The 26,477-nt window shown below is 38.0% G+C and overlaps 2 protein-coding genes across 3 annotated transcripts in view; one reads left to right on the plus strand and one right to left on the minus strand.

The window, feature by feature from the left end:
- Window positions 1-4,000: 4,000 nt before the first annotated feature.
- Window positions 4,001-9,380, plus strand: klf5b (Kruppel like factor 5b). Its single transcript, XM_083537081.1, has 4 exons — window positions 4,001-4,406; window positions 5,214-5,991; window positions 6,399-6,458; window positions 6,754-9,380. Exons 1-4 carry the CDS (start codon window positions 4,104-4,106, stop codon window positions 6,930-6,932), a joined length of 1,320 nt encoding a protein of 439 aa, XP_083393207.1. The 5' UTR covers window positions 4,001-4,103; the 3' UTR covers window positions 6,933-9,380.
- Window positions 9,092-26,477, minus strand: part of klf12b (Kruppel like factor 12b) — a 40,977-nt gene continuing 23,591 nt past the window's right edge. Inside the window, exons 3-6 of one of the 2 annotated variants that reach the window (XM_083537142.1) lie at window positions 24,794-25,280; window positions 20,690-20,825; window positions 14,115-14,272; window positions 9,092-13,484 (exon numbers count right to left, since the gene is read on the minus strand). In XM_083537142.1, the coding sequence (XP_083393268.1) occupies window positions 13,303-13,484; window positions 14,115-14,272; window positions 20,690-20,825; window positions 24,794-25,280 (963 nt within the window). In that variant the 3' untranslated portion in view covers window positions 9,092-13,302. Of the gene's footprint in view, window positions 13,485-14,114; window positions 14,273-20,689; window positions 20,829-24,793; window positions 25,281-26,477 lie in introns of both variants that reach the window. The other variant, XM_083537141.1, reaches the window with a different exon arrangement.

Consider the following 26,477-nt stretch of genomic DNA (forward strand, 5'->3'; position numbering starts at 1 on the left):
TTATGATCTGCAGTTTCACTGTGAATGAACCTGGTGAGATTGAGCTCAAACACTTTTCCTGAGTGAAACTGCTTCAAGTGCAAGTGCAAGGCAAGACGCTACAGGTAGAAAGGCCAATTTTAGTGATGCCAGTAATTTTTTTTAGATAAATTGCATACATAACAGGTCTATCTTCTCTGAGACTTTAGACTCAAAAACTCAGAAAGGTTCAGAGAACTGAAGAAACATTAGTTATGCAATAAAATAAATCAGGCTTCAGAAGAATAGTTGTATGTCAGTAAAGAAAGCAATATGGTTTTTAACAGACTACTTTAAATCTCTGTTTATAGGTGACATTCATTCATAAAGCACTTATCTTATTAATTTTATTTATTTAACTATTTAGAAGGATATTTCAAAGGAATTTTACAATTTGTTGATGACAATTTTATACTGAAAATGTGATTCAATATATTGTCTTATGTTTTCCTGATTAAATGAACTAAACTAAAAGATAAACCGGTTCCAGACAAAACAACTGTTTGTGGTTTAACTATGTACTTTAAATCAATTTCCCTTTTCATTATATCCATGTGTCCAGGTGAAAGGCACATAAGGTCACAAGATGTACTCATATGTATTACTCCAGAAACAAGGAAAGAATCTGTAGGGGTTTTTTTTTTATATAGATTGTGATATTTAATTCCAACACTATCTAAAGCCTATACTTTATAATCTGTTGGTTTATTTTTACAACTCAGCTGCTAGATGTGGCTTGTTGTGTCAGGTAGCTGGGCCGGTGTGACTCACATTGGGTTGATATTGGGCAACCTGCTGGTTTAGGGATGTGGCCCTAAAAGAAAACATGTCAACATTAAGATTCTGGAATTTCCACTATGACTGTTGAAGCCGGGTTGTTTCAGAAAAAAAGTCTGAAGTGAAAATAAATTGCATATTTTGTTAAATTTCATTTGTTATTCATCAAATCTTTTGCAACTATATTTTTAATAGATTAGACATTCGGTTTCTTTCAACTAGCATGGTTTGGCTAACTAGGTAACAGTTGCCTGCTGACATAAATTATGCTTGCCAATGTTGTCTAATTAATTTAACAAATGATTGTATCTTAAATAAAATTACAATTAGATTACTTTTCTATTTTTAACCTTAAAACAATCCATTCTAAGTTACAAATGACAATAATGTCTATTATACACTGCCCATCCAAACAAAAGTCACCACCTGGATTTAACTAAGCAAATAGGTAAGAGCCTCCCATTGGATAATTACTGCATGGAGTTTCTCATTTCTTAAACAACAATGTTGGAAGACACTTCCTGTAGTCATGGAAAAGATGTTGATTTGTTTCAGAAGGGTCAAATTGTTGGCCTGCATCAAGCAAAGAAAACATCTAAGGAGATTGCTGAAACTACTAAAATTGCGTTCATAACTGTCCAACGCATTATTAAAAACTGGAAGGATAGTGAGGAACCATCATCTCCGAGGAAGAAATGTGGTAAAAAAATAATCTTGAATGATCGTGATCGATCACTTAAACGTTAGGTGAAATCAAATTGTAAATAAAAACAACAGTAGAACTCATGGCTATGTTAAAGAGTGAAAGTAAGAGCATTTTCAGATGCACAATGAAAAGGGAACTCAAGGGATTTGGACTAAATAGCTGTGTAGCATTAAGAAAACCACTTACCAGTGAGACTAATCGGGAAAAAAAGGCTTCAATTTGCTAGGGAGCATAAAGATTGGACTCTGAAGCAATGGAAGAGGGTCATGTGGTCTGATGAGTCCAGATTCACCCTGTTCCAGAGTGATGGGTCCTTAAGGGTAAGAAGAGAGGAAGATGACCAACTGCAGCAACCCCGGATCATAGCACTGCCCCCACAGGCTTGGACGGTAAGCACTAGGCATGATGGGCGAATCAGTTGGTCAGGTCTAGGTTCAGCAATGTTATGTGCCTAAAGAATGAGGTCAGCTGACTACCTGAATATACTGAATGACCAGGTTATTCCAATTAATGGATTTTTTTCTTCCCTCGTGGCACTGGCATATTCCTGGATGACAATGCCAGAATTCATCAGCCTCAAATTGTGAAAGAATTGTTCAGGGAGCATGAGACATCATTTTCACACATGGATTGGCCGTCCAGATCTTAACCTCATTGAGAATCATAAGGCTGTGCTGGAGAAGACTTTGCGCAGCAGTTCGACTCTCCCATCATCAATAGAAGAACTTGGTGAAAAATTACTTCAACTCTGGACGGGAATAAATGTTGACATAGCAGAAGCTTATTCGAAACGATGCCATGGCGAATGTGTGCCGTAAATAAAGCTAAAGGCGATCCAATGAAATATGTGTGATTTTGTTTTTTTGGATAGGCAGTGTATTGCATGTATGTTTTAATACAAGCATGAAGTATACTGTAATATGAGTAAGATTATAAATTTTTTACATTTGGAAACATTCAGGCAAAATGTGACTAATTTCAAAGGTTATATTTCAGATTTAAAAGGGACACATGTATTGGAAAACACATTGATGCAGTTATCCAAACAGCCCAATGCATAAATTCAACAAGTTATGTGATCTCTGTGACTAACTGTAGCATATTTGCTGAAGACTGGGAAAAAAATCAGATTATCTGACCTGAGTAGAAACCAATGTGTGCTTCTTTTGTTGTAGCACATCCACTACAATATTTAAAGTTCTGTGCATGCTGAGATGGTTTTCTGCTTACCATGTTTGTGAGGAGTGATTAAGTTTTTATATCCTTCAAAAGAAAGTCAAGCCATTTTCTTCTGTGATGCCTTTTTTTGGGCATTTTCACCCAGAGAAATATCATTTAGTTAAAGTTTTGTCAATGAAATCTCAAATTCACGTTTTGTGTTTGTTTGTTTGTTTGTTTGTTTGTTTGTTTGTTTGTTTGTTTGTTTGTTTGTTTTTTACAGCATTCTCTGCAGTGAAAATTCTCAGTAGATCTTTTAAAAGAATATTTAAACCATTTTATCTGGCACCAACAACCATGCCACAAAGTCAGAGAAATCACACTTTTTCTTCATAGGATATTTGATGTGGACAGAAGCACGTGATTTGTATGAGTATGATGTTATGCACTGTGCTGCTGACACACGATTGGCTCATTGCTTTTTTGCTCACCACGTTTGTGAAGGTTGATTGAGTTACTATATCGTTTCAAAAGAGGTCAAAGAAAATCTGCCTATTTTTTCTCTGATATCTCTTTGTTTGTTTGATTGATTTTTACAGCATTCTGTGCACTGAAAACTCCCAGTAGATTTTCAAACCAGCTTACCAAAACTATGCCACAGTTAAAGTCACAGGGAGATCACATTTTTCTTCATTTTGATGTTTGATATGAAAAGAAGCTCATGATGTGTATATGCATAATATGATGCATTGTGCTGCTGCCACATGATTGACTTAATGCTTTTCTGATTACCACGTTTGTGACTGAGTTACTATGTCCTTCCAAAGAAGGTCAAAACAATTTGCTCAGTTTCCTCTGATGCCTCTTTGTGGGCATTTTCACCCTTGACTCTGTCCATGTTTTGTCTCAATTTCCTTTTTTTTTTTTTTTTTTTTTAGAGCATCATTGATAATTCTCAGTAGATTACAGTTCTTGATCTGTATGTGCAGGTTTTGATGTATTGTGCTGCTGCCACGTGATTGGCTAATTGAAAACCAGGATAAATTAACAGGTAAACACGTGATTCTATTAAAGTAAGAGTAGGTGTGTATAAGATAATTTGTGAATCAAGAAAACTCCTGGGCATGTGAATAAAGTTAAATAAAAAGGTGAGATGACAGAACAAGGGTGGCACTTAAGGGAAATTTATGAAGATTATTATTATTATTATTATTATTATTATTATTATTATTATTATTATTATTATTATTATTATGTATGTTAATAATAATAATAATAATAATAATAATAATAATAATAATAATAAGTCATTACGTTTTAATCGAGGACAATGAAAGGGGTGTTGAACACGCGCCACATACACGTTAAGGGGCTGTTTCCGTTTGCGCGTGCGGAGCCCCGCCCGGTCTCGCGGCAGTGAAATGCGCCTCCTGCGTCATGTGTCATGTCAGACGCGCGAGCTGCTCCTGACAGCTCCTCACCTCGTTCTGCGGATTGGAACACGGCGGCGTGCGGAGCGCCAATGACTTCGGCTGAATCGGGTTGCTCGGGCGGAGGGCAGCGCTCGATGGCCGGCGCGTTGCCCAGGAGGAGCGCGTCTTCCACCCAAACTCCCCACGAGTCCTATGACACGTCGCTCGCGCTGGCCGAGGCAGCGCACGAAGACGCTTTCAGAGCTAACGAGCGTCTCACGGGAAGGAGCAGATTTAATGGCACCCCACCAGATCAGCACCACGCTCACACACCGGTACGGTAAATCCTTCATTATCTTCGAGGATGTGCAAAGGAACAGAAAAATGCTTGGATGCTACTGTTTCTTCTTATCCCTGCTCTTATTTGTCCTTGATGTCAAAAGGATTCTGTAGCAGAATGAGTGTAGAGATGTTTTAATCTGAGCTCTCCAGATCAAGTGAGCAGCTGGAAGAGCTAAATTCAGATTCCAGGCAACATGTTCAGGCTGTTTGCTTGGCATTGATTGAGCTGTGTATGGATTTGCATCCCTCATTACCACTAGCAGGCACTGCTGGAGAATGTGCCATCATCTTCTCTAGTGCACGTCTGTCTTCAGTTTCCTTAATCTTGAATTAAAACCTTAATCTTATTTGGCATTGTTCATGCTGAATCATCATTTCTGTTTACTTATTCTATAACCGCACAGGACCTAGTCAAAAAGTGATGTCAAAAGCATGGATCTGTGAGGGTTTTTGCAGTTGTTTTTTGCACTTTGCATTGTTGTTTGTTTTTGTTAAACCTTTATTGTTAGTAAATTGCACGGATTCACAAGTTGCTCGTTCTTATTTCTGATTGCCTGATTTAGCTGTTATACGGGATGGTTTTACAGTATGTGATGTTACATATATGCAGGGGCCTGTTAGCCAGGATTCTATGTTCTTACACATTTGATATCCTTTTTCTATTGTTGATTTAAAGTTCAAGCAGTGTTTATTGATATGTAAAAATCCCAGTCCATGTGTTGAGTCCATGTTAATTAACATGTATTTGTTAATTTGTATTTGAGTCTGAACATAAGAAAATGTGTCTGATCTCCTTTTAGATGGAAAAATACATGCCACCACAGTTTCAGACTGTGCCAGAGCATAAGAAGTATAATCAGAGTGGCTACATGACCATGGACCAAGGACCCTACAGCATCAACATGAACGTCTTCCTGCCCGATGTCCCATACCTGCGTACAGGTCTCTGTCGACCTACAAGGCCCACACTGGGACCCCAACAAATGAAACCATCACCCATGCATACAGTTAACTACCCAAGCTGCAACAACACCATCCCATCAGCTCCTCCACCCTCAGAATACACACAACACTTCAGCCAAACGTGCAGCACTGCGTTCATCAAGCAGGAGACGCCGGAGCTTGACTACCAAGAAGTTCCACTGTTCCAGCTTCTGAATTCAGACCTAGACCCTGCAGCGCATGGTCCCCACTCTGGGGTTTGCTCACCAATGTCATCATACAACAGCATGAATTCATCCATTGCTCGGATTGCAAGAAGACCCATGTGTGATCTGAGCAGATGTGGGTCATCACCTGCTGGTCACTTTAGTCAGCATCATCAGCAGCCGAATGTGCCATACCTTCCCCCTTCCCCTCCAAACTCCGAGCCCAGCAGTCCTGACAGGAGAAAAGAACTCTTGCACAAGCTGTCACCCCCTCCCTCTTATGCTGCCAGTATTGCATCTAAACTGGTAGTGCCAGCTTTAGGCCCTCAAGCATCCGTACCAGTACAAACACAAGCCGTGCCTGCCAGGCATAACCGCAGGAACAATCCGGATCTAGACAAAAGAAGGATACATCACTGCAATGTCCCAGGTGAGCTATTAGACTTGGCCTTGCTCTCAGGGCCTGTCATACTGGAGCATTAGAACTGGCTTTGCATAAATTACATTTTACAGCACTTAATGATTTTAGAGATGCATCTAGCAGATAGATATTGCAGGCTGGTGCATTGCACCTTCCAGACCGTATCATCAAAATAATACTGCATATATAATCAATATATAGGAAATCAATATATAATTGGTGGTTTGTCACTGTGCTGTTCTTACTGTACAGGATAATCGTAAATGTCTTTATGAAAAAAAAACCTAGAATTATAATATATTGGGACATTCCCAACACTCCATCAATAGTGCGGAATTAAATAATCGATTTTAGAACTTAAATTTATGCTTGTCTCACTACATCTGCTTAATTCTATATTTTAATTTTTGTACCAGGCTGTAAGAAAGTCTACACCAAGTCCTCCCATCTGAAGGCACACTTACGGACTCATACAGGTAAATAAAAATCTGATCGCAAATATTGTAACTTTATGACTTCTTTTTTGTAGTGTACTGATGTTGCTGGGCAGAAGTAAAAGACAGACATGCACTTGAAAACCTCTGATAGTGCCTCCTCATGAGATACACAATGATTTTGAAGGGCTCAATTGCAAGAAAATCTACCACCACTTTTAACCGCCAAACCTTGACATGTCCATTAGGCCTCTAGTTTTCCTGCACAAGTTATTCAACATTAGAATGGCAGCATCTCCAGTGTGTCGTAACTGTGTGGCGCCATGTCTCATTTCAGGAGAGAAGCCATACCAGTGCTCCTGGGAGGGATGTGATTGGCGTTTCGCCCGCTCTGATGAGCTAACACGCCACTTCAGGAAGCACACGGGTGCGAAACCCTTTCACTGCTCTGTGTGCAGCCGCAGCTTCTCGCGATCTGATCACCTGTCCCTGCACATGAAGAGACACCAGAGCTAGGAATACAATGACATCCTGGCTTTCATAACTCCCTTTCTTTTTTTTTTTTTTTTTGTCAGTTGAACTTGGGTGTGTTGGGTTTGATTTGGATTTGGCAGCTCATGAGGCACAACTGTGTAACCTCATGAAATACAACCGAAACCTAGCTGGGAGGTTTTTTTCATCAGCTGTTTTGTTTATTAATAGTCGTACTAGTAGTATTCCTTTTTTTTTTTCATAAAAATGTGCCTTTTCTATATTATCAATCTTAAAAGTCACTTTCAATGCTAATATATTTTTAAGCCGATTGCACCATAGAGTGCATTTCACTTTTGTCTTAGTGAAATCGAAAGCTTAAATTATTTGGAAAACCCTGAGTCGTTAAACAGATTAACGAACATTTTCAAACAGCAATTCAATTACAAAATACTTTTCGTAAATTCTTGTGGGGAAAAAAGTGAACAAAGAATTGAATTTAAAATAACAAAGCTGAAAAACGTCACTTGTTTCTGTCACAGCTAAGCAATGTAAACCATTTTTAGGTGTTTTTTTTTGTTTTGTTTTTTTTCCTAGGAAGAGATTTTATTCTAATTCAAAGCACATAACAGAAACTAAAATTGTTTATATGAAATTTTAAATATTTCTATTTGGGGTTTAAGTAGCTTTATGTGTAAATATTGTAATTCATTTATTCTATTATTTATTTTTTTCAGATTTAAATTTTTTACAGTATAAAGTACTTCTCTATGCACTTAAGTGAATAGAGCTACGGGAATGATGGTTTCAATGATAAAACGTAAACTTTTAGATGGGTTAAGAGATACATGATAGTTTTGAATAACACTTCATTTTATACATTTCAGGATTTCAGTGCTTTGTATCTGTTGAATGTGATCATTAATGTTTTTAGATCTTCGGTTGAAAGCCTGCTCTCCTAGTGACAACCTAATAATGATAGAGGAGATCATATAATGAATTCCGAAGAAGGACCGTAACATCTAATGGCTTTTATATGGTTCGCATCAAGACCTAAATTCATAAACTCAATTTGTGTCTACATTAAAAGGAAGAAGCTTTCGGGGGGGAAAAAAGCAGTGGTGCATTTGTATTTGGACAGTGTTCACATCGCAGATTTCATACTTCATTACCTATTCATGCTTCATTATTTTCCATAGAATCATTATGTGTGTATAAATCACAGTAAATACCTTGCTATACAAGTTAAACTGGCGTGGCCTGCTGCTATTTTCATAGGTATTATGACCTACCATGTGCCTAACCACACCTGCCACCCTTTAGGCACATAGCTGAATGAATAATAGGTGTGGTGTACAATTATAGTGTAATTAACCTGAATTGATACAGCTAACACTACTGGTCTTGAAAAATGTAGTGATACTGTCAGAGTACTGGGTGTTTGTTCATGTGCTGGTGCAAATGAATAGTTCGCAAAGCTTTAGTGTGTACAGATGTACTCTTATGTACAAAGTTGAACACTACTTCTTTCGTTTTAGATTATACAATGGAGTAATGTAGGAGAAGGCAAAAACATTAGGAGGTTGTAGTGTGTGACATGTCCTATGTCATATTGTTTGGATGATTTTAATTAGACTGTGAGAAACACAAGAGAAAAAATTTTAATGAGTCAGTCGGAAAGGAAAGCACTCACATTGCACCTCCTTGAAAAGAACTACAGGCCAGTGAGAAGTGGCAGGCTGCTCACTAGTTATTTATGTCTGATACTGACTTTAAGCATGATGGTTAAAGAAAGGGCTTCTTAATGCTTATAATTGCTCCAATACTGAAAGGCGTCTGTTGTTTATGTCGGTTTCACTCAAACGTGGCCTTATTTGTGCATGTGGACTAACTGGTTTTGTCCTGATTTACCCTTTGCAATAACTAATCCAACCCTTTTTTATTGCAAGTTGTTTATCGTATGTTGAATATAAAAGATAGGTCTATAATATCTGCTCATTTTCAGCTTACGTGGTAGAAAAAGGCGAAGGATAATTGTTGTCACAAAGTTTAAACCCATAAGACAGGTGCAGTTCAGCTCTACTGTGTTTCGGAGGGCCGCACCCTGTCTTTTTTGTTATGATTAGTTGTTTTTGTCGAACAATTTTTGCTCGTATTTTTCCCGGAAGTGAAAAAAAAAATAATAGCCACCATCAGGCCATCAGTCATGTGTCTTCCATACAAAATTTCAACTTTATTAACTTCCATGCCTCCAATTAGATTATGATACAAGTATCATGTTAAAACTCAATTTAAATTCACAGCTCAAATCTTCAGGAAATAAAAGGAAACTACAGAGAAAAAACGAAAGCACGTAATATCTAGACACCATCTGGAGAATTCAAATAAAGAATAAACACTTTTCTTTTAATTTTCTTTTTAAATGAAGACATTCTGTGATAGATTTCAGTGTGAAGGAATTCCCTTTCAAAGCGAAGCAGGGCAAACCCCCCCCCCCCCCCCCCCCCCAAAAAAAAAGAAAAAGAAAAAAAGAAAAGAAAAGAAAATGTCACAACTCTGCAGTAAATTGAAAAGCTCTGAAATATATATTTACAATACACATACACTATACATAAATACAAGACCGATAATCACAGAATATCTGAAATAAAATACAAAATAATGTAATATATTTTGATTAAGAAATGAAGTTGATATTGAAACTGAGGCAATACTGTACAGAATAGAACTGAATACAAATCAGAAACAAGTGTTCACAGAGGAATTAGCAAAGCGACAGTCTTTTTTTGTGCTGTAGGTCCACTCTGTATACTCTAATTCAGGTCTGTGTGATTTTAAAGAGGTAAAAGTCCACCTTAATTATGGAGAAACTGTATCCTTAAGTCAAGCTGATATTGTAAGTGTTAAGGTATTCATCCAAACCCTCCCAAGGAGGCACATACAGCATTGCTCACAATGTGATTAATGGGCAAATGTTCACAGCTTTCACTTAAAATGTTGTCTTCAAATGGTCCATAAGGCTCAGTGCATTACAAACAGGCTTTTACTGTACATTAGGTTGGGTAGTTTTGTACAGCTTTATTGGTACCGGATGCACTTTTTGTGCTTATGGCATCTTTTGCCTTTCTGTATGTGCTTCTTGTATTATATGTCAGGCACTCGTCTATTATTGCATAACTTTGACCCTGTTCACCGTTACAAAATTATGCGACAGAAAGCATAAGAATGCCAGAGCAGAACGTAATACTTTTCTTTTCTTAAAAAAAAAAAAAAAAAAAGAAAAAGCTCCCTTACAATAGCATTTTCTCATTATCATTGTCTTTTTAAAACTGATTTTGTTAATACATTTAATAGGCAAACATTTTGACTGTACAGGAGCAGAAATTATGCCAAATACAAATTTAACTGATATCAGTACAGAATAAAAAATAAATAAATACAATAAAAAAAAAACAGCAAAGAGGAAAAAATGCTGATGGCTCTTCAATACTGAATAGAAAGGGACATTCATTTGACTGGGTTGCTTTTTTCCTGTATATTTTGTCATTATTGTTATAAAAACACTTAAGAGAGTATTAGAAATAGCTGAAATGTGCACATTGGCAGCTGCTCCTCAACACTGCGTACATTTAGATGGATTATTTAACCTCTACACATTAATCATAGGGAACAGGAGCATTTAAAGATGACAAGACCTCAAACACTCTCCCACAGAGCCCCATTATACACTGTGTACTAATAGGTAAAGATCATCTCTGTACTGTAGCTGTATAAAGTGAATCCCTTGTATTAAAAACAAACAAAAAAAAAAACCAGAATAAAAAGCCCTATTTTAAATAGGTATTTACAGCCTTCAAAACTGAGTAATAACTTTCACTTTCACATATATTACAACATTTTCAATGATTTCTTTCTTCTTTCCCCCTTTTTTCTTACATAAAATAGCAATATGCAAATGAAGTGCCCCACACTGAAGCGAAAGTTCTCAAAAATACAGTATAAGATGATAAAATACACTGGTGATTAATGTAACGTCTAACTGAATAGAGTTCGATTCATATTCATTCTTCATAAAACCAAGGTGCTGATGATACACTTGAGCCCATGTACCCCAGGAAACACGCATGTGTAGACAAACAAAAAAAAACAAACAAACAAAAACTGAATAGATTATAATACTTCAGAGGAAAAAAAAGAAAGCAAGGTGGCATTGGTCACCTTAGTTATGTAATGGACATTCCTTTTACAGCATTTCACAAAACTGCGTTGTAAATTTGTTTGTTGATAATACTCCAACAGCAGTGCACATGAGTGAGTAAAGGTGTGTGTATATATATATATATATATATATATATATATATATATATATATATATATATATATATATATATATATATATATATATATACATACCTACACATAAACTGAGGCTTGTACTGGCCATATGAAAGTGCTTTCACACCAATCTAATGACATTCCCACCAGAGATGAGCAAACTGACATCTAATAGCTCTGATACTTTGAATTCTTTAATAACCTTTTCATTAAGCACGAGAACATATCACTGATACAAATATGAACATACAAACAAGACTTGTTTCTGTTTGGGCTGGTCATTTGTCATTTGTCATTTACTGAACTTTTGTTTGCAGATCGCCCTCTAGTGGACTATTTGTATTTTGGATGCAGGCTGAAGGTGAGACTGCTACTGTTTAGTGCACTAGAAAAAAGTAATGCACTATAAACAGTATATATATATATATATATATATATATATATATATATATATATATATATATATATATATATATATATATATATATATAGTATAATTGAAGTGACAAAAGGAATCTGGTAATTAAGAAAAATTTAAATTATGAAATAAATTACCAGAGGTATTGTTGTGAAATGCCCTAAATCCTACTTGTGCATTATTTGTGCAAGTGTGTGTGTGTGTGCCTGTGTGTCTATGTACATTTGTCATGAGAGTTTATGGCAAAAAAAAAAAAAAAAAAAAAAAAGTTTAATTTGGGCAACCCTGCAGTGCCACACATAATGGCTCTTTTTTTTGAGTGCAATCAAATCCTCTAAGTGTGAGACTAAAATAGCAATATGCTATTGCTATTCTTTTAAAAATTAGAGCTACAAATCCATTACAAATATACAAGATTCTCTAGTATAGAAAAACGTGTGGCGATGGTAGAAAGTCAGCAATGTGTTCGTGTTTTAAAAGCCCTCTGTTGATGGAGTAAGTGAGACAGCCATGAGGCCTTCTCCCTCTCCTGTCACTCTAGACTGAGTGTATTGCTCTCCTGGCTTGTATTTTCAGTTCAAGTAAAAACAAAATAATAAAGGCCTGTGTTAACAGAAGCTTTTTTTTTTAAGCTTTGTCAGCCATTCAAACTTGGTGGAGGTCAGTGTTGAACATAGTGCTCTATTGTACTAGTTTACTTCAGGGCCTAAATTAAAGCTGTGACACAGCAAGATTTAGAAAAGGCCCAAGCAATGGAAAAAGTTGAGAGATCAAATCAAGAGAATGGAGTACAAACGCATTTACTGTCTAATCACAGGACTGAATGCCTTGTTATATGTCGCTGTTTGTCAACAGAAAGCACAGCAAAATGCCAGATAGCTTTTAAAGCAAAATGTACCCCATATACTTCATTGCCTTTGCTGCAAAAAATAGTTTAAGTGTGAAAACCAAGATCAGGGGAAAACTGAATCTAATATACAAACTGCATGATTCCTGTGATGTGTCACCTGCTGTGTGTATAATCTCATTTGATGATTTGTGGACTTTGTGGTATTTTGAAACCACTCCAGCCACCTCGCTTTAGGAATCGCTGACTCAGAGTTTCTGCTCAGTTGCCAGAGAAACTTCTCACAATTAGGTGTGCTGGTTTAGAAGAAAATCAAGATTTATGATCACGTTGTTCCTGTAGGAACTTGGATGTGTCTATAATGTCAAGCTTCAGATCTCAAAAGATGAAGCCATTTAATTCTGTACTTCTTCACATTGTTGATGGTGAAAGGGAAGCAGACATTTTCAATGAGAACAAAACATGAATGCTAAATAAAAAATAAAAAATAAAAAGTTGCAGACTAAAGAACTTTTAAACAAGAACTAACAATCGGGATCTTGACAAGAGCTTCAGTTCAAAAAGTCCTAAAACTTGATGAGCCCAGCTTTGCACCATTCTTAGGGCAGACTCTGTTCAGCTCTATCAGCACATTCCTTCCATCACACAGCTTTTAAACTTCTTCTCCCTCTTGCTTTTCTCCAGGGCCTGAATTAGCCATGACTGTGTCCAGCCCAGCTGAACAAGTGTAAGGAGAGACCCAGCTCCCCTAGCATGCATGCGCACGTGTGTGTGTGTGTATGGGAAAGAGCGGGAGTGTGTGAAGTGGTCAACACTCAGACCAGCATGTGTCTACGCCGGTGCAGGGCCAGGTGGTCTGAGCGTGAGAAGCTGCGATCACAGTCCGCACACTTGAAAGGCTTCACCCCCGTATGTTTCCGATAATGCCGCGTCAACTCATCAGAGCGTGCAAACTTCCATGTGCAGCCATCCCAGGTACACTTGTACGGTTTCTCACCTACAGTACAAAATGCAAAAATGCAGTGCCATAAATATCATGACAAAAATAAGCTTAAAGTAAGTAATATTACATACATAACAAGGTATAGATCAAACCATGCAGTCATTTATATATATATATATATATATATATATATATATATATATATATATATATATATATATATATATATATATATATATTGAGCAATTAAGCATTAAGGGCCGTGCTCAGGGGCCCAGCAGTGGTAGCTTGGGTTTTAAACCTATTACCCTCTGATAAAGTCCAACATCTTAGCCACTGAGCTACCCCTTCCCCCCAACACATTAGGATGTGTGCGTAAATATAAGCCTGTGAGCCAGCACTATTGACCAAGCAGCAGTAAGAAAAATAATCAACAATTTATAACAAAACAAAGATGAATTCAATAGCGCTGTGATATAAAGTTAGTAATAAAGGCAAAGGAAGAGATTACATATTATTACTGAATCATTACAGCATAACATCCAGAATGAAAACCTTGCTTTCTTTATTTTCTTTCAGTTTTTAAAACGAAAACTTTTGCACTCAATTTATTAACTGGAAAAAATGAAAATTCAGCTAAAAAAGTCAAGACTTGAAAATTGCATTTCTGTGTGACAGACTGACCCGTGTGTGTTCTCCGATGTGCTTTTAGGTGGGAGCTTTTAGTGTAAACCTTATTGCAGCCGTCAAAGTCACATCTGTGAATGCGCCTCTTCTTGGAGTCTGGAGACTCGGACCGCCGCGGCCGTCGCATGCTCTCAATACTGAACGGTGACATTGAACTGTAACAGGATAAAAAAAAATCATATAAAAAATTAGATAACAAGTGAAGTTTAAAATTTAAATAGTATATATAGACTATATGGACAAAAGTTTGAGGACACCTGCCCATAAGCTTGGTATGTATTTTTGAACATCCTATTCCACGTTTAGTCTTCATTTGCTGCTATTTTAAACTCCACTCTTCTGGGAAGAAGTAGATTTTGAAGGGCTCCTGTGGAGATTTGTGCTCATTTAACCACAAGAGTGTTAGCAAAGTCAGGTACTGATGTAGAATAAGGAGGTCTGGGGTGCAGTCAGTGTTCAAATTCAGTGTCTTAATACTGGTGTTCAGTAAAAGTTGAGGTCAGAGCTCTAGGGCAGGCCATTTAAGATCTTCCACTCCAACCCATACAATTGTGTGCTTCCAACTTGGGTTAACATTTTGGTACCTCACATGGCTGGGAAATGTAGGTGTCCCAATACTTTTGTCTATATAGTGTATTTCTCAGGAGAAATATATTTAAAAATTTAATCTCAAAAGGTTGTTTCTGTTTCTGTGTTACACCATAAACACCATAGTATAAAACAAGACAATATAAATTATTTAAAAGCAAGACCGATTATAATATTGTATCAATTACAAAACTTAAAACATAGTAGATATATGTGGAGAAAATCAGCTCTAAAGTTAAATCAATCACATATTACATTCGAATACAAAACTGGTTATGCAATGTGAATAATTTGAAGTGTTTATTAGTGAATTTGTGTTTCATATTTACCTACTATATATGGTATACTATAGACTTAGAACTCTTGAATATTTCATACACACAACACATCAAAAACCCAATAGTCATGTTTATATGACTCTGTTTATGTTTATATTTCAATAGGCATATTAAGATCAATCCTTCGCTCTGATAATCAGCCAAACAGAATTTATCTGAAATCTCACAGCTTCTAGAGAAAAACTGACATTGCATTATTAACCACTGGATGGTGCTGTAACACCGATTTATTCCGTCTCAGTAAAAGGACTAAGAAGCCAAGCCGGATCATTTCTCTTCTCAAACCAACCTCCAATTTTGGGCTCTGGGCTTTTTGTTTTTCTTTGCTTTATTTGCTACCCATAATTATAGCTCACCCCAGTGTTATGAATGAAGACTGGTCTGTCTTTTCAGGGCAAATCAATATTTTATGGCATCACATCTCTAATGGGCAAAAAAAACCCTGGCCATTATAAACGTATGCGTATGTGTGTGTGTGTGTGTGTGTGTGTGTGTGTGTGTGTGTGTGTGTGTGTGTGTGTGTGTGTGTGTGTTTGTGATGGCTCTAGGGTAATGGAATATTGATACATTTGAGCACAGGGCTGTTTTTCAATAGTGAGAAATGGCTGCAGTGCATTTGCGTGGGCTGAGTGTATGAGCTGAGCACAAAAGGATCACAGAGCAGAGTCATGTCACTGTGCATTAAAAGTGGAGTACAAAATGTGTTAAAAAAAAAAAAAAAGAAAAAGGAAAAAATCTGCACAAAGAGGACGGTTCTTGCTTTTTCTCTCTTCTCATTTTGGCCCCCTGCTTGGTGATTGGCATGATCCAGGCAAGTGGTGAGACCTGAGGAGGAGGAGTCAGACAATGCCTCCCGCAAGCTGTCTCCACCACACGCAGCACACTTCCTGTTTCCACCCTTGCTCTACAGATCACCTGTTGGTGTTGGAACACGACCAGGCTGAGGCCTAGCGTATATGAGCCAATGAATCAGAAATAAGGTGGAACTCTAGCTCCCTTCTGCCTCTGCTCAGAATGAGCGAATGCACACACATATACACAAGCGCGCACACACACACACACACACACACACACACACACACACACACACACACACACAGTGTGTGAGAGTGGGCAGGGAGATTTTAGGAAGATACAGAGAGAAAGGAATGAAAGGAGGGGCAAAAATAGAAGGGGTGAGAATGAGACAGTGAAAGAGATATAGTAGTATATTCACTAGTCTAAATGAATGTCAGTAGTAGGATAAGAGGAGACTGCAGTCTGAGAAAGATAAAGAGAGGGGGTGGAGGTCGGAACTGAGAAAAAAGCCCCTTATGTAAGGACGTCGTACACTGAGGGGAGTTAGCGAGAAGACAGTAAGGATTTACAGTGGAAAGATTTCCAGCAGCGAGATCTCTCACAGGATGTTTACACTCTGACTTTAGTCCAGACGACGCAATATGAAGATCATATATAACGTCTGATTCAATCCACTTCAGCTGCCTTAGAGTGTAGCTGTGTGGTGAGGAAAAGGCTAATAAAAACAATACAACACAACACACAGCCCTGGTAAACAGGACACCTTGAACTCTGCATAACCCTGACATCCTGGCTTTGTGTTTGTCAATGTGATTGCTTTTGTGTGTGTGTGTGTGTGTGTGTGTGTGTGTGTGTGTGTGTGTGTGTGTGTGTGTGGGTGTGTGTTGGGCGGGTGGATGTATGTATGTATTGGGTGTGGTTATATGTGGGATTGTGTATGCGGTGTATGTGTATGTATGTATTGGTGTGCAGGTTTGTGTGTGTGGTGTATGTGTTTGTGTGTGTGTATGTATTTGGGTGTGTGTGTGTGTGTGTGTGTGTGTGTGTGTGTGTGTGTGTGTGTGTGTGTGTGTGTGTGTGTGTATGTGTGTGTGTCTGCGTGTATGGGACTTTTTTGTTTCTTCATCTCAGCATATCTCAGCTTGTGTATGATGCCACTTAGCACCAAAAAGGCCACTAGCAAACAATATTAATAACTATTTTAATTCTACATGCCTCAACTGCAACAAAATGTTAGCAAAATTAACTACAACGAAAGCCCAATAACTGCACTAAAACAAAGAGAGGGAAAGCAAGAGAGGCTGAAACTGGAGACTCTACAAACACTCAGCTGCAGTGAAGCCAAATCATGTGGAACAGCCAGAAAGAGTGACAGTAGTAACACTACTCTCACTCTAATACATTTATACAAGTACAGAAATGTAAAACCTGCATTACTGCTGTACATAAATGAACATTTTGAGAAAGGTTTAAAGGGGTCATTTTTATTCATAACCTTGTAACTTTATATAGGACAAGTCAATATTTCTAAATCACAAATGTGTTAATAATTAATTTCATATATTATACCCTATAAGTATATTTAAGAAATGATATAAAAAAAAAAAGATGCTTTAAGCTTGATCACTAATCATGAGTGCTCATAGACTGACAGCAGTTTTCACTGTAAAAGGTGTAAATTCTAAAATTCTAAATATTACAATTAGAAAAACTTTAAAGCCTGCTATCTTCAATAATAAATGTACTTAAAGCCCAATCAGTTGCAGTAATAAAATCATTCTTTTCATGTAAATTGAACAAAAACAGAAAACCTTTTTTGGCTCTAAGTCTGAAAAATACTTGTATAATTGTAACTTGTAAAAAGTGTTAACATGTCGAACTATTGTACTGGTAACATATATAACTTCATCAAAATGTATTTGACTGCTTTGACAGACAAGAGGTGTACTGAACATGGTGTATGATATAATATTTTATACAGTTCTTTATACTGATCTCTATTAAATCATAATGAATAGTTGTCACCTCATTACCATCACTACCTGTTTTGTATAATCCTTGGTTTACAAGCACTATGTGTTACTCGACAGGTTGTCATCATATACACTTTTTGCCATACGTTTGTGGACCCCTGACTCAAACCCATATGTGTTTTTTCCCCAGAACACCAATTTAAATTACACAATGATATAATGTCTTTGTATGCAGGAGCATGACAGTTTCCTTTCACTGGAACTAAAAGGCTCAAAACATGTTCCAGAATGATAATGTCCCTGTGTACAAAGCGAGCTCTATTGTTTGCCAAGTTTGGTGTGGAAGAACTTGCCTGCACAAAGGCCTGACCTCAACCTCACTAAACACCTCTCTATTAAACTGGAATGCCAACAATGCACTAGGTGTCTTTACTCAATATGGGTGCCTGACCTCAGCAATGTTGTTGAGGCGGAATGGATACATCCCTACAACCATGCTCCTAAATCTAGTGGACAGTCTACCCAGAAGAGTGGAGTTTATTTTAAAAGCGAGGTGGGAAATAAATATTGAATGAGATGTTTAAAAAGCACCTATAGCTGTGATGGTCAATGTTCACAAGCTATGCTGTAGGGAAGGGACTCATTTTCAGAAGGTCATGAGTTCAAATCCCAGGCTGCACTAAGCTGCTACTGCTGGACCCTTGAGCAAGGCCTCAACTTCTCAATTGTATAAATTGTAGGTTTTTCTGGATAAGGGTGTCTGTCAAAATGTAAATGTAGTGTCATTATATAGTGCACATTCTGGTTGCATGGATGATTACTTACTAACCATCCTTAATTTCTAATATATTTTTAGCTTAGTAAGGTATTTGACTACTCTAATATTCCAGTGCACTGATAATAGAGGGTGTGGGAGGAGGTCAGAGACAAACAAATAATTTTAATTAAAGTGTCTGTGTGTGTGCACATGAATTATCCGACCTGTATGGCCGAACGGCTTCAGATACTTATGGAACTGGGAAAGATCTGCCTGGGCCACTCTAATAATAGAACAGCAGCTCTTCCCCCAGCATTCAAGAATATGGAGAATGCCATGGAAAACATGTGTGGCTCCCTTTACACACACACACACAAACACTTAAACACACACACACACACACACACACACACACACACACACACACACACACACACACACACACACATCACCTGAGGAGATTTGTACACATGTGGGAGGAAAGTGCTTGAGATAGAGCTCCAAGCAGCTGGAAGTTTCCCCCACAGTGCTGATCAGGTGCACACACTGATGATCATGCCATCATCACCTTTCCCTCTATCCCTCACTTCCATGCATGGCAGCCCATCTGATGACTCACATCTCATAAAGGCTGACATTTAAGAATGATAGCGCATGTCGCCTTTCTCTGAGTGCTGCCATATGCTGTTTGCAGACTAGGTCAAGTCAGGGTGCAAAAAGGGTTCATCTCAGTCTGCTTTTGAGAAGCCCTGTGGATGAGACAGAGCCTGTTCGAGGTTATACAGAGTGGACAGTGACAGCTATGTGTGCCTGAGAGTTATTTTCATCCCTGAGGGTAAGGGAAGTGCCAACGAACTCAAGCCCCCACACCTACACACTCACCTCATGCAACAGAAGAGCATGAAGTGAATTGGAGCAATTTAGAGACATGGTTTAAAAAAAAAAATAGCACATGTCCACTGTAAAAAAGATTGTCTTCTTGGATGTTAAATTACATGCCACATGGCTAACAACATTAAAACTGTGAAACTATTCATGTTTAAAACACACACGCAATTAAATCATTAAAGAGATTTTTTTATATGCATTTTTATTTTACTGAGTCCTGTTCTCATTTATCACTACACATATTGTTTAATGAATATTTTTCTGCCAAAATATGTTCACCACATCACCATATCACCATAACTATTGTGGGTTTTTCTTTGTTAATTTGTTTTTCATTGATTATTGTTAATCCACACTACAAGTCCGTATGAAGGAGTTTAGTTTATTATAGAAACATTAAGATATTAAAACCCATGATTTGAATTACAGCTGGCACTTTTAGAGTTGTTCTGTTATAGATTCATTAATTAAATAACAACTTCTAAGAAACTAGACGCAAGAATTCAACAGCGCTTTTATGAGCTAGAGTGAATACAGCTGCTCTCTCTCATTCTCTCTCTCTCTCTTTCTCACTCGCTCTCCCTGACTCTCCATCCCCACCCTTCCTCACTTCTGTAAACACCCAAAAAGCACCTCAGTCAAACAGCACGTTTTTAAAACCCCTGGTTAAACCATGGCTTTGGCACGCCATTCGAGGCAAAGTCCTACGTCTGTGGCACACTTCCAGCACAGAGAAACATTTACTCTGCACTGTTCCAGGAGGCTGTAACACAACGCAGAATCCTGGAATACTTTCCAAGTAGTTTGCCTAAATAACAAGAGCACGGCTGGTCACTTGCATTAGTCTGGCCAGGGAATAGACACAGAGTCACAGAGACAATACGACAGAAGTCTGGCTAAGCCCTAGGCACTGACTTATTGAGAGATGCATTCACTCATCCGAGACACCAGGACAGCTTCATTGAAGATTTGCTACCAGTGATGCACTCCACTCTACATTTAAATCATTTTTAATTGGTACAGACAAAACAGCATGGAACCAAGGTAGAAAATAGCATTCGAATACGGGATGCATCATTTGTGTGCATCATGAGTACTATGCTACAATATGCTTACACTCCCACACAGAACTCAAGTTTTTTTTTCTTTTTAACAGACTCAACATTAGTCAGAGTAGACAGACCGGATATATAGTGTGTTGTGTTTGTGTGTATAGAAAATATTACTCACTCCTGCACTGCTCGTGCTATAGACAGCGCAGTGGATCCTGTTTCATTGACGCTGTCCAAGGTTACATTTGGCAGGTCGTCATCATCACTGTCACTTCTGATCTGTCTTGGTGACAAGCCATTTAGGTCTGATTGTGCTGCTGTGTGAGGTAGAGAACCAGTTAGTTGCATCACCAAGGTAGTACACACATTTACACTCAGAGGATTTTCTTTTACTTGCTAAAGACCAAATGCACTACTATAATTGGTTAACCACAATTTGTTGTAATTATAATCCAGTGTGTTAAATATAGACAAAAAAGGGCTTAGAAACAGGCAGGTATGATTTAACATATGCAAATAGACATACTGTGCATGCACACATCGAAAAAACATATTCTTTAGCATTTATTTTAAATAAATACTTTTGTTATTTTTAATCAGTATCAGTATCCACTGCATCTGTGTCAACAAGTATTTTGATATGTAAACTTGTTTACTTTATAATCACTTTGGATTTCAGAGACAGGGAATAAATACTAATGCAAAACATTTTAGATTTGTATTATAATTAACAGTTCAAGACCAAAACTCTAGTCCTGTATCCTGTATAATGTATCATTAAATTACTCAGGTCTTATTTTTTTTTTTCAGGGAGAAGATTTTGCAATAATGGGTTACCAGCATAAGAATAGATAGAGCTTGTGATATTTGGATGACAAAATGTAAAAACAAAAGCACAAAGATTTTGAACAAAATCTTGGAATGTTTTATACTGTAAAACTACATGTGAATCTGACTGGGTAAACATTTGCTTATATTGGGTTTATATTAACACCTTTATTATCAGTGAATATACTGTAAGTGTAAGTGTTTTTTTCCAAATCGTGTGCTATTGACAGAATTCACTAAAGCTTACGTTATAAAAGAGTTAATATTTTTTTTTGGTCTATTCGCTGTACAGGGAAATGTATAGAATTATTTTTCTATTCTGTTGTAATCTCATATGCGCTTCAGATAAAAAAAATCCCTGGAGTTTTCTGTTAATTGCATGAAAAACTATTTTAAATAGTGTGTGTGTGTGTGTGTGTGTGTGTGTGTGTGTGTGTGTGTGTGTGTGTGTGTGTGTGTGTGTGTGTGTGTGTGTGTGTGAAATCTGGTTAGTAAAGTCCTAAAAATCTACACCACATCTTTTATATTCTTTCCCAATGCATGGTTAGCCATGCATGACCATCATGATAACTGCACCACAGTCTCCAGAGAATAAGAATACAATTTTTATAAATTAACCATGCAGGCAGCATATAAGCTACAGAGCAATCAGCTGCATTAGGCAACTTCTATCATCTATCAGAAAGCACAAAAAACTAAATATGTAACAGCACAATATTACAAAATACTTTATCGAAGTTTGTTCCTCTTTATAGTTTAGTCATTATTATATTATATTAATCCTTATTACACTGACATATATGTGTATATATATATATATATATATATATATATATATATATATATATATATATATATATATATATATATATATACAATTCATGTTCCTGTTTTGACAGAGCATTATCAAATAGTTCAAAATGATGAAATTTCAGTACAATATTAGTTTTCATATAAACATCAACTTAAATATACAATATTTTTTTAAAATAGGAAATATCAAAAGAAAATGGTCATGCATTTCACGTTTGTTACAAAGCATCACGCATTTCTTCTGTTTTAACAAACCAGCTCTAGCAAACGTATGACAGACTGTATTGCACAAGGTTTTTATTTAAAAAGTATGCTTTTTGTTTATGCTTGTTGTCTCCCAAAATATAGCGAATACTACTTATCTCTGACTCATAATAAAAACATTATTTTTGACAAATTGTAACATTATAATTCTAATTTGTGCTTTAAACCGTACACCATTTTTTTTTTCATTTCTAAATAGGATATTGAGAGCAAATGTATTTTTCTATATCAACAATTGTATATCTTTTTATCAGCGCCCTGCACATTGTCAGCAGACTCCATTTACACACTATCACACACTGCTCCACCCATGCTGAGCTTTAAAACTACCCACTGCCAGCAGAGCTCTGAGTGAATAAAACACATCTTACTCTGCACTAGACATAATGTACTGTACATGTAGAGGCTCTAAAACTGCACTCTGTGAACCAAGAGCTCAGTCTGTCAGGTTTTATGAGGCAGTGTGTCTCCTCATTGCTGATGAAAGAAAGCCCATCTACAGTATTTCAGTGACTTGAAGAGGACAGCCCTGGCTGAAGTGCCACAAACACTCAGCAGAACTTCTGACAACATCTCACATTAAAGATGCATCAGATTCATTACAAGAACCTGGAGCACGTGCCTCTTCCTCAGACTCCTTCTACTCTGACTAGACAGAGCTCAGTGTAGTGGCCTGCTAACACACACACAAACACACACACACACACACACACACACACACACACACACACACACACACACACTATCAGAGTCCACAGTAATTTCTACAATGGCTCCGCAGTAAGCCATCCAATTTACCTATACTGTTGGCCAGTATGTTTCAGAAAATATCCATATTACAGCAGCGACAAAAGCCGAGTTTATGAAAGGTAGTGAAGCAAACCCCAGGATTTCTTTCTGCTGTTGTTTCCTGCCTAAGCCTGTTTCCATGGAAACCTCACCAGAGACCGAGCTGTAGACAAGGGCACACAATTCCTTTTAAAAATGATAGCCAACCTGTGTGGGGTGTGTGCCTCTGTGTGCATGTGCAGTGTGTCTGCATGCTTTGTGATTTTGCCTGTAAGTGCCTCAAACTTGTGCTATCTCACAACTATATCACCGACCACCACTCAGCTGACTCCACCCAAGCCTGACTCCATTTCCTCTGTGCTTCAGTAAAGCTCCCTGGGTGGAGCCCATGCTGCTTAAACAGCCACCCACCTTCAATATCCGTCCCACCCAATTATGCAAACTTTGTTTTTCCTCTCCTTCCTCCCTGCAAGCTGTGCCCAGCCATGCCCAGTCTTTTGGGACCAACACCAGTCCCAGATAAACAACTGGTTACTAAGAAGCAGCTCCTCAGCGCCTGTCCAGGGCCAATCTCTGCTCTAAAGCAACACCCTGAGCCTGGTTGGTTTGGGCCAGCCCAACAACTCGCATGCTTTAAAATGCAGCCCAATAGAACAGTGGATGAGGTCTTAGGATTTCAAAAGAAAGCTTGGCCTGGGACATGTGTTTTTGATTAGGGTGGTGCAGGGCCGAGCCTGGTCTATATTACCTGAGCTGAAGGCCAATGTGCAAAAGAAAAATATCACACTTATGAGAAGCCACTTTCATCTTCTAGAATCCCATTCCAGCTCACCAAAACCAGTCAGTGTCTGGAGACACCCACACCACCAGAGAGTGCAGGTGAGGGTCTGTACTTGAGTTAGAAGCTGTTGACATTTTCTTATAAGTCTTCTTTTTTTTGTCTTTTCATCTTTGATCTCAAGTGAGTTCTTTGAGGCACAAAGACCCTAGTCGTAGACAGGGCAGGGCCAGACAGAAAGCACACATCAGGATCTGCACATGCAGCTGAGGACAATAAAGTCCATATCTGTGCATTTTCAGGTAATTCACAGTAGTGTGGAATGAATACTAATGTCTAATCGAATACATTTTATGACATGAGCAGCTGTAGCTTTATCTGACCTACAGCGGTAATCATAAAGACATAAGATGATGTTTATACCATACATTCTTTCCACTCACTAATTAATCTTAACTATACAGTATAACATTATACCAGAGTGACTATTTATATTGTCACTATTTAGTGCTAGCCAGAAAAGGTTCCCTTTGGAAAATGGTTCCTTGAAGATTCATTTGCACAGTCACCACTATCTTGCTCATCAGGGGTCTAAATCTATTTAAGTCCCTAAAAGCTGCTTTTTAACAATATACAGTATATCTAAATTATATTAATATAACAAATAAAAGTGAATGAAAAATCCAACATTCATTTTGATAAACTCTATTAGTATAGAAATTTCTTCTAACAGATCAAAATAAATTGGCTTTTGGCGTCTAAGACCTTCTGAACAAAAATAACTTATGCAGTCAGTAACTGCTCCCTCACCTTTGCCCTGGCTCATGGCCTCATCCAGGAGAGGGACCATGATGGTGGAGTTGAGATGGTTGGAGGGCGAACGCACCGCTGTACTGTACATTAGAGGCAGTGATTGTACCACCACCGGGATGCGCTGCATCTGCCTGGCCAGTTTGCTAGGGCTGGAAGGCGGCACTGGGTGGATAATGTGTAAATATGACTGGCCTCGGACACCCGACGAAGAGCCCACTAGAGGCCCAGAAGTCAACACTGAGGGCTTTCCTGAAGTGATGGAGGCGATGACAGAGGGCGAAGATGAAGATTGAGTAAAGGCTGAAGTGATGGGCGAGGCTGTGGAGGAAGGAGGTGAAGATCGAGTCTTGTTGATTGACAGGTCCACTGGTTCTGTCTGAGTGTGAAAGTGCTCAGAAGACAGAAGGTCCTCTGGTGGCTCTGCCTTCACTTTGCTAAGGAGAAGTGGCACCTCCATACCAGAGTAGCTGTGCACTTTAGGGGACTGAGGAGGAGAGACATAGATACAAAGAAAGACATTAAGTCATATCCAAGCAGATGCAAGCATGAAGACACAATGCACAAACTTTCACCCAGATAAGCTCTCTCACACAGTGACACTATTTTAAAAGTTTAAGATATGATATCACACAGCTTGGATGAGTGCCATTTGCTGCAGTTGTGTCTCTCTCATGCTTCTCCTCTCAATTCCTGTGACTCATCTCTCTTGGCTTCACTCATATCTCCACTAAAATCTGCTCTACACCAATGCAAAAACATCATATGGGCCCAATTTCCTGACCCGCATTGGCAATTGTCATGTGCCTCAGAGGAGCTATGTGCTGGTTGCTCAGCCAGGGTGTCTCCCCCAGATCCCCCCAACTACTCTCTCTCTCTCTCTCTCTCTCTCTCTCTCTCTCTCTCTCTCTCTCTCTCTCTCTCTCTCTCTCTCTCTCACTCTCTCAATCTCGCTCTCTCTTTCTCTCTCTCTCTCTCACACACACACACACACACACACACACACACACACACACACACACACACACACACACACACACACATACATACATACAAATACGCTTATTACAAATACTTTATTTATTTGTTTACGTTTATTTGTTGACATCGTACCCTTAGCACTTTTTGGACCCAATTCCCAATCACCAGCTATAACACTTTATTAAAAAGTACAGCAGGTTTAAAATAAAAAAGAACAGCAACATGAACACTGCAGTCTCTCAATAATGCAGTCTTAACTTCTATGAAGAGAAAGTGCTAAGCAGAAAGAGACAGGACACAGATTAAAGAATAAGCTGTTAAACTCTCAGCTAATCAAGACAGGAGCATATAAAGCACAGAGTGCAAGTTCTACAATCATCAAGGTAGATAGTCTCATGATTATTTAATGCGTCTGTGGAAGTTAAGCTGGCCCTTGAATCACCAATACAATGAATCAGCATCACAGTTTAAAGCACAGATGGTAGTCGTTTCTGTTATGTGCCACAAGATTTTAAAAGGCACCAGTTAGTCTATTAAGGCCAGAGGGCATTGTTAGAGGTCAGAAACCATGCTCACAAGGTCAGGATTACAAGTTTCATTTGACTGGGCAGGAAGAAAAGCTTGAGCGATTCTCTGAATAAAGACTAGCCCTTCACTCTAATTAGCAGGACACTGTGGCTGACAATGGCATACCACATTTTTT

Source organism: Silurus aristotelis (assembly GCF_946808225.1).
Source record: "Silurus aristotelis genome assembly, chromosome: 3".
NCBI classification, from domain to species: domain Eukaryota; kingdom Metazoa; phylum Chordata; class Actinopteri; order Siluriformes; family Siluridae; genus Silurus; species Silurus aristotelis.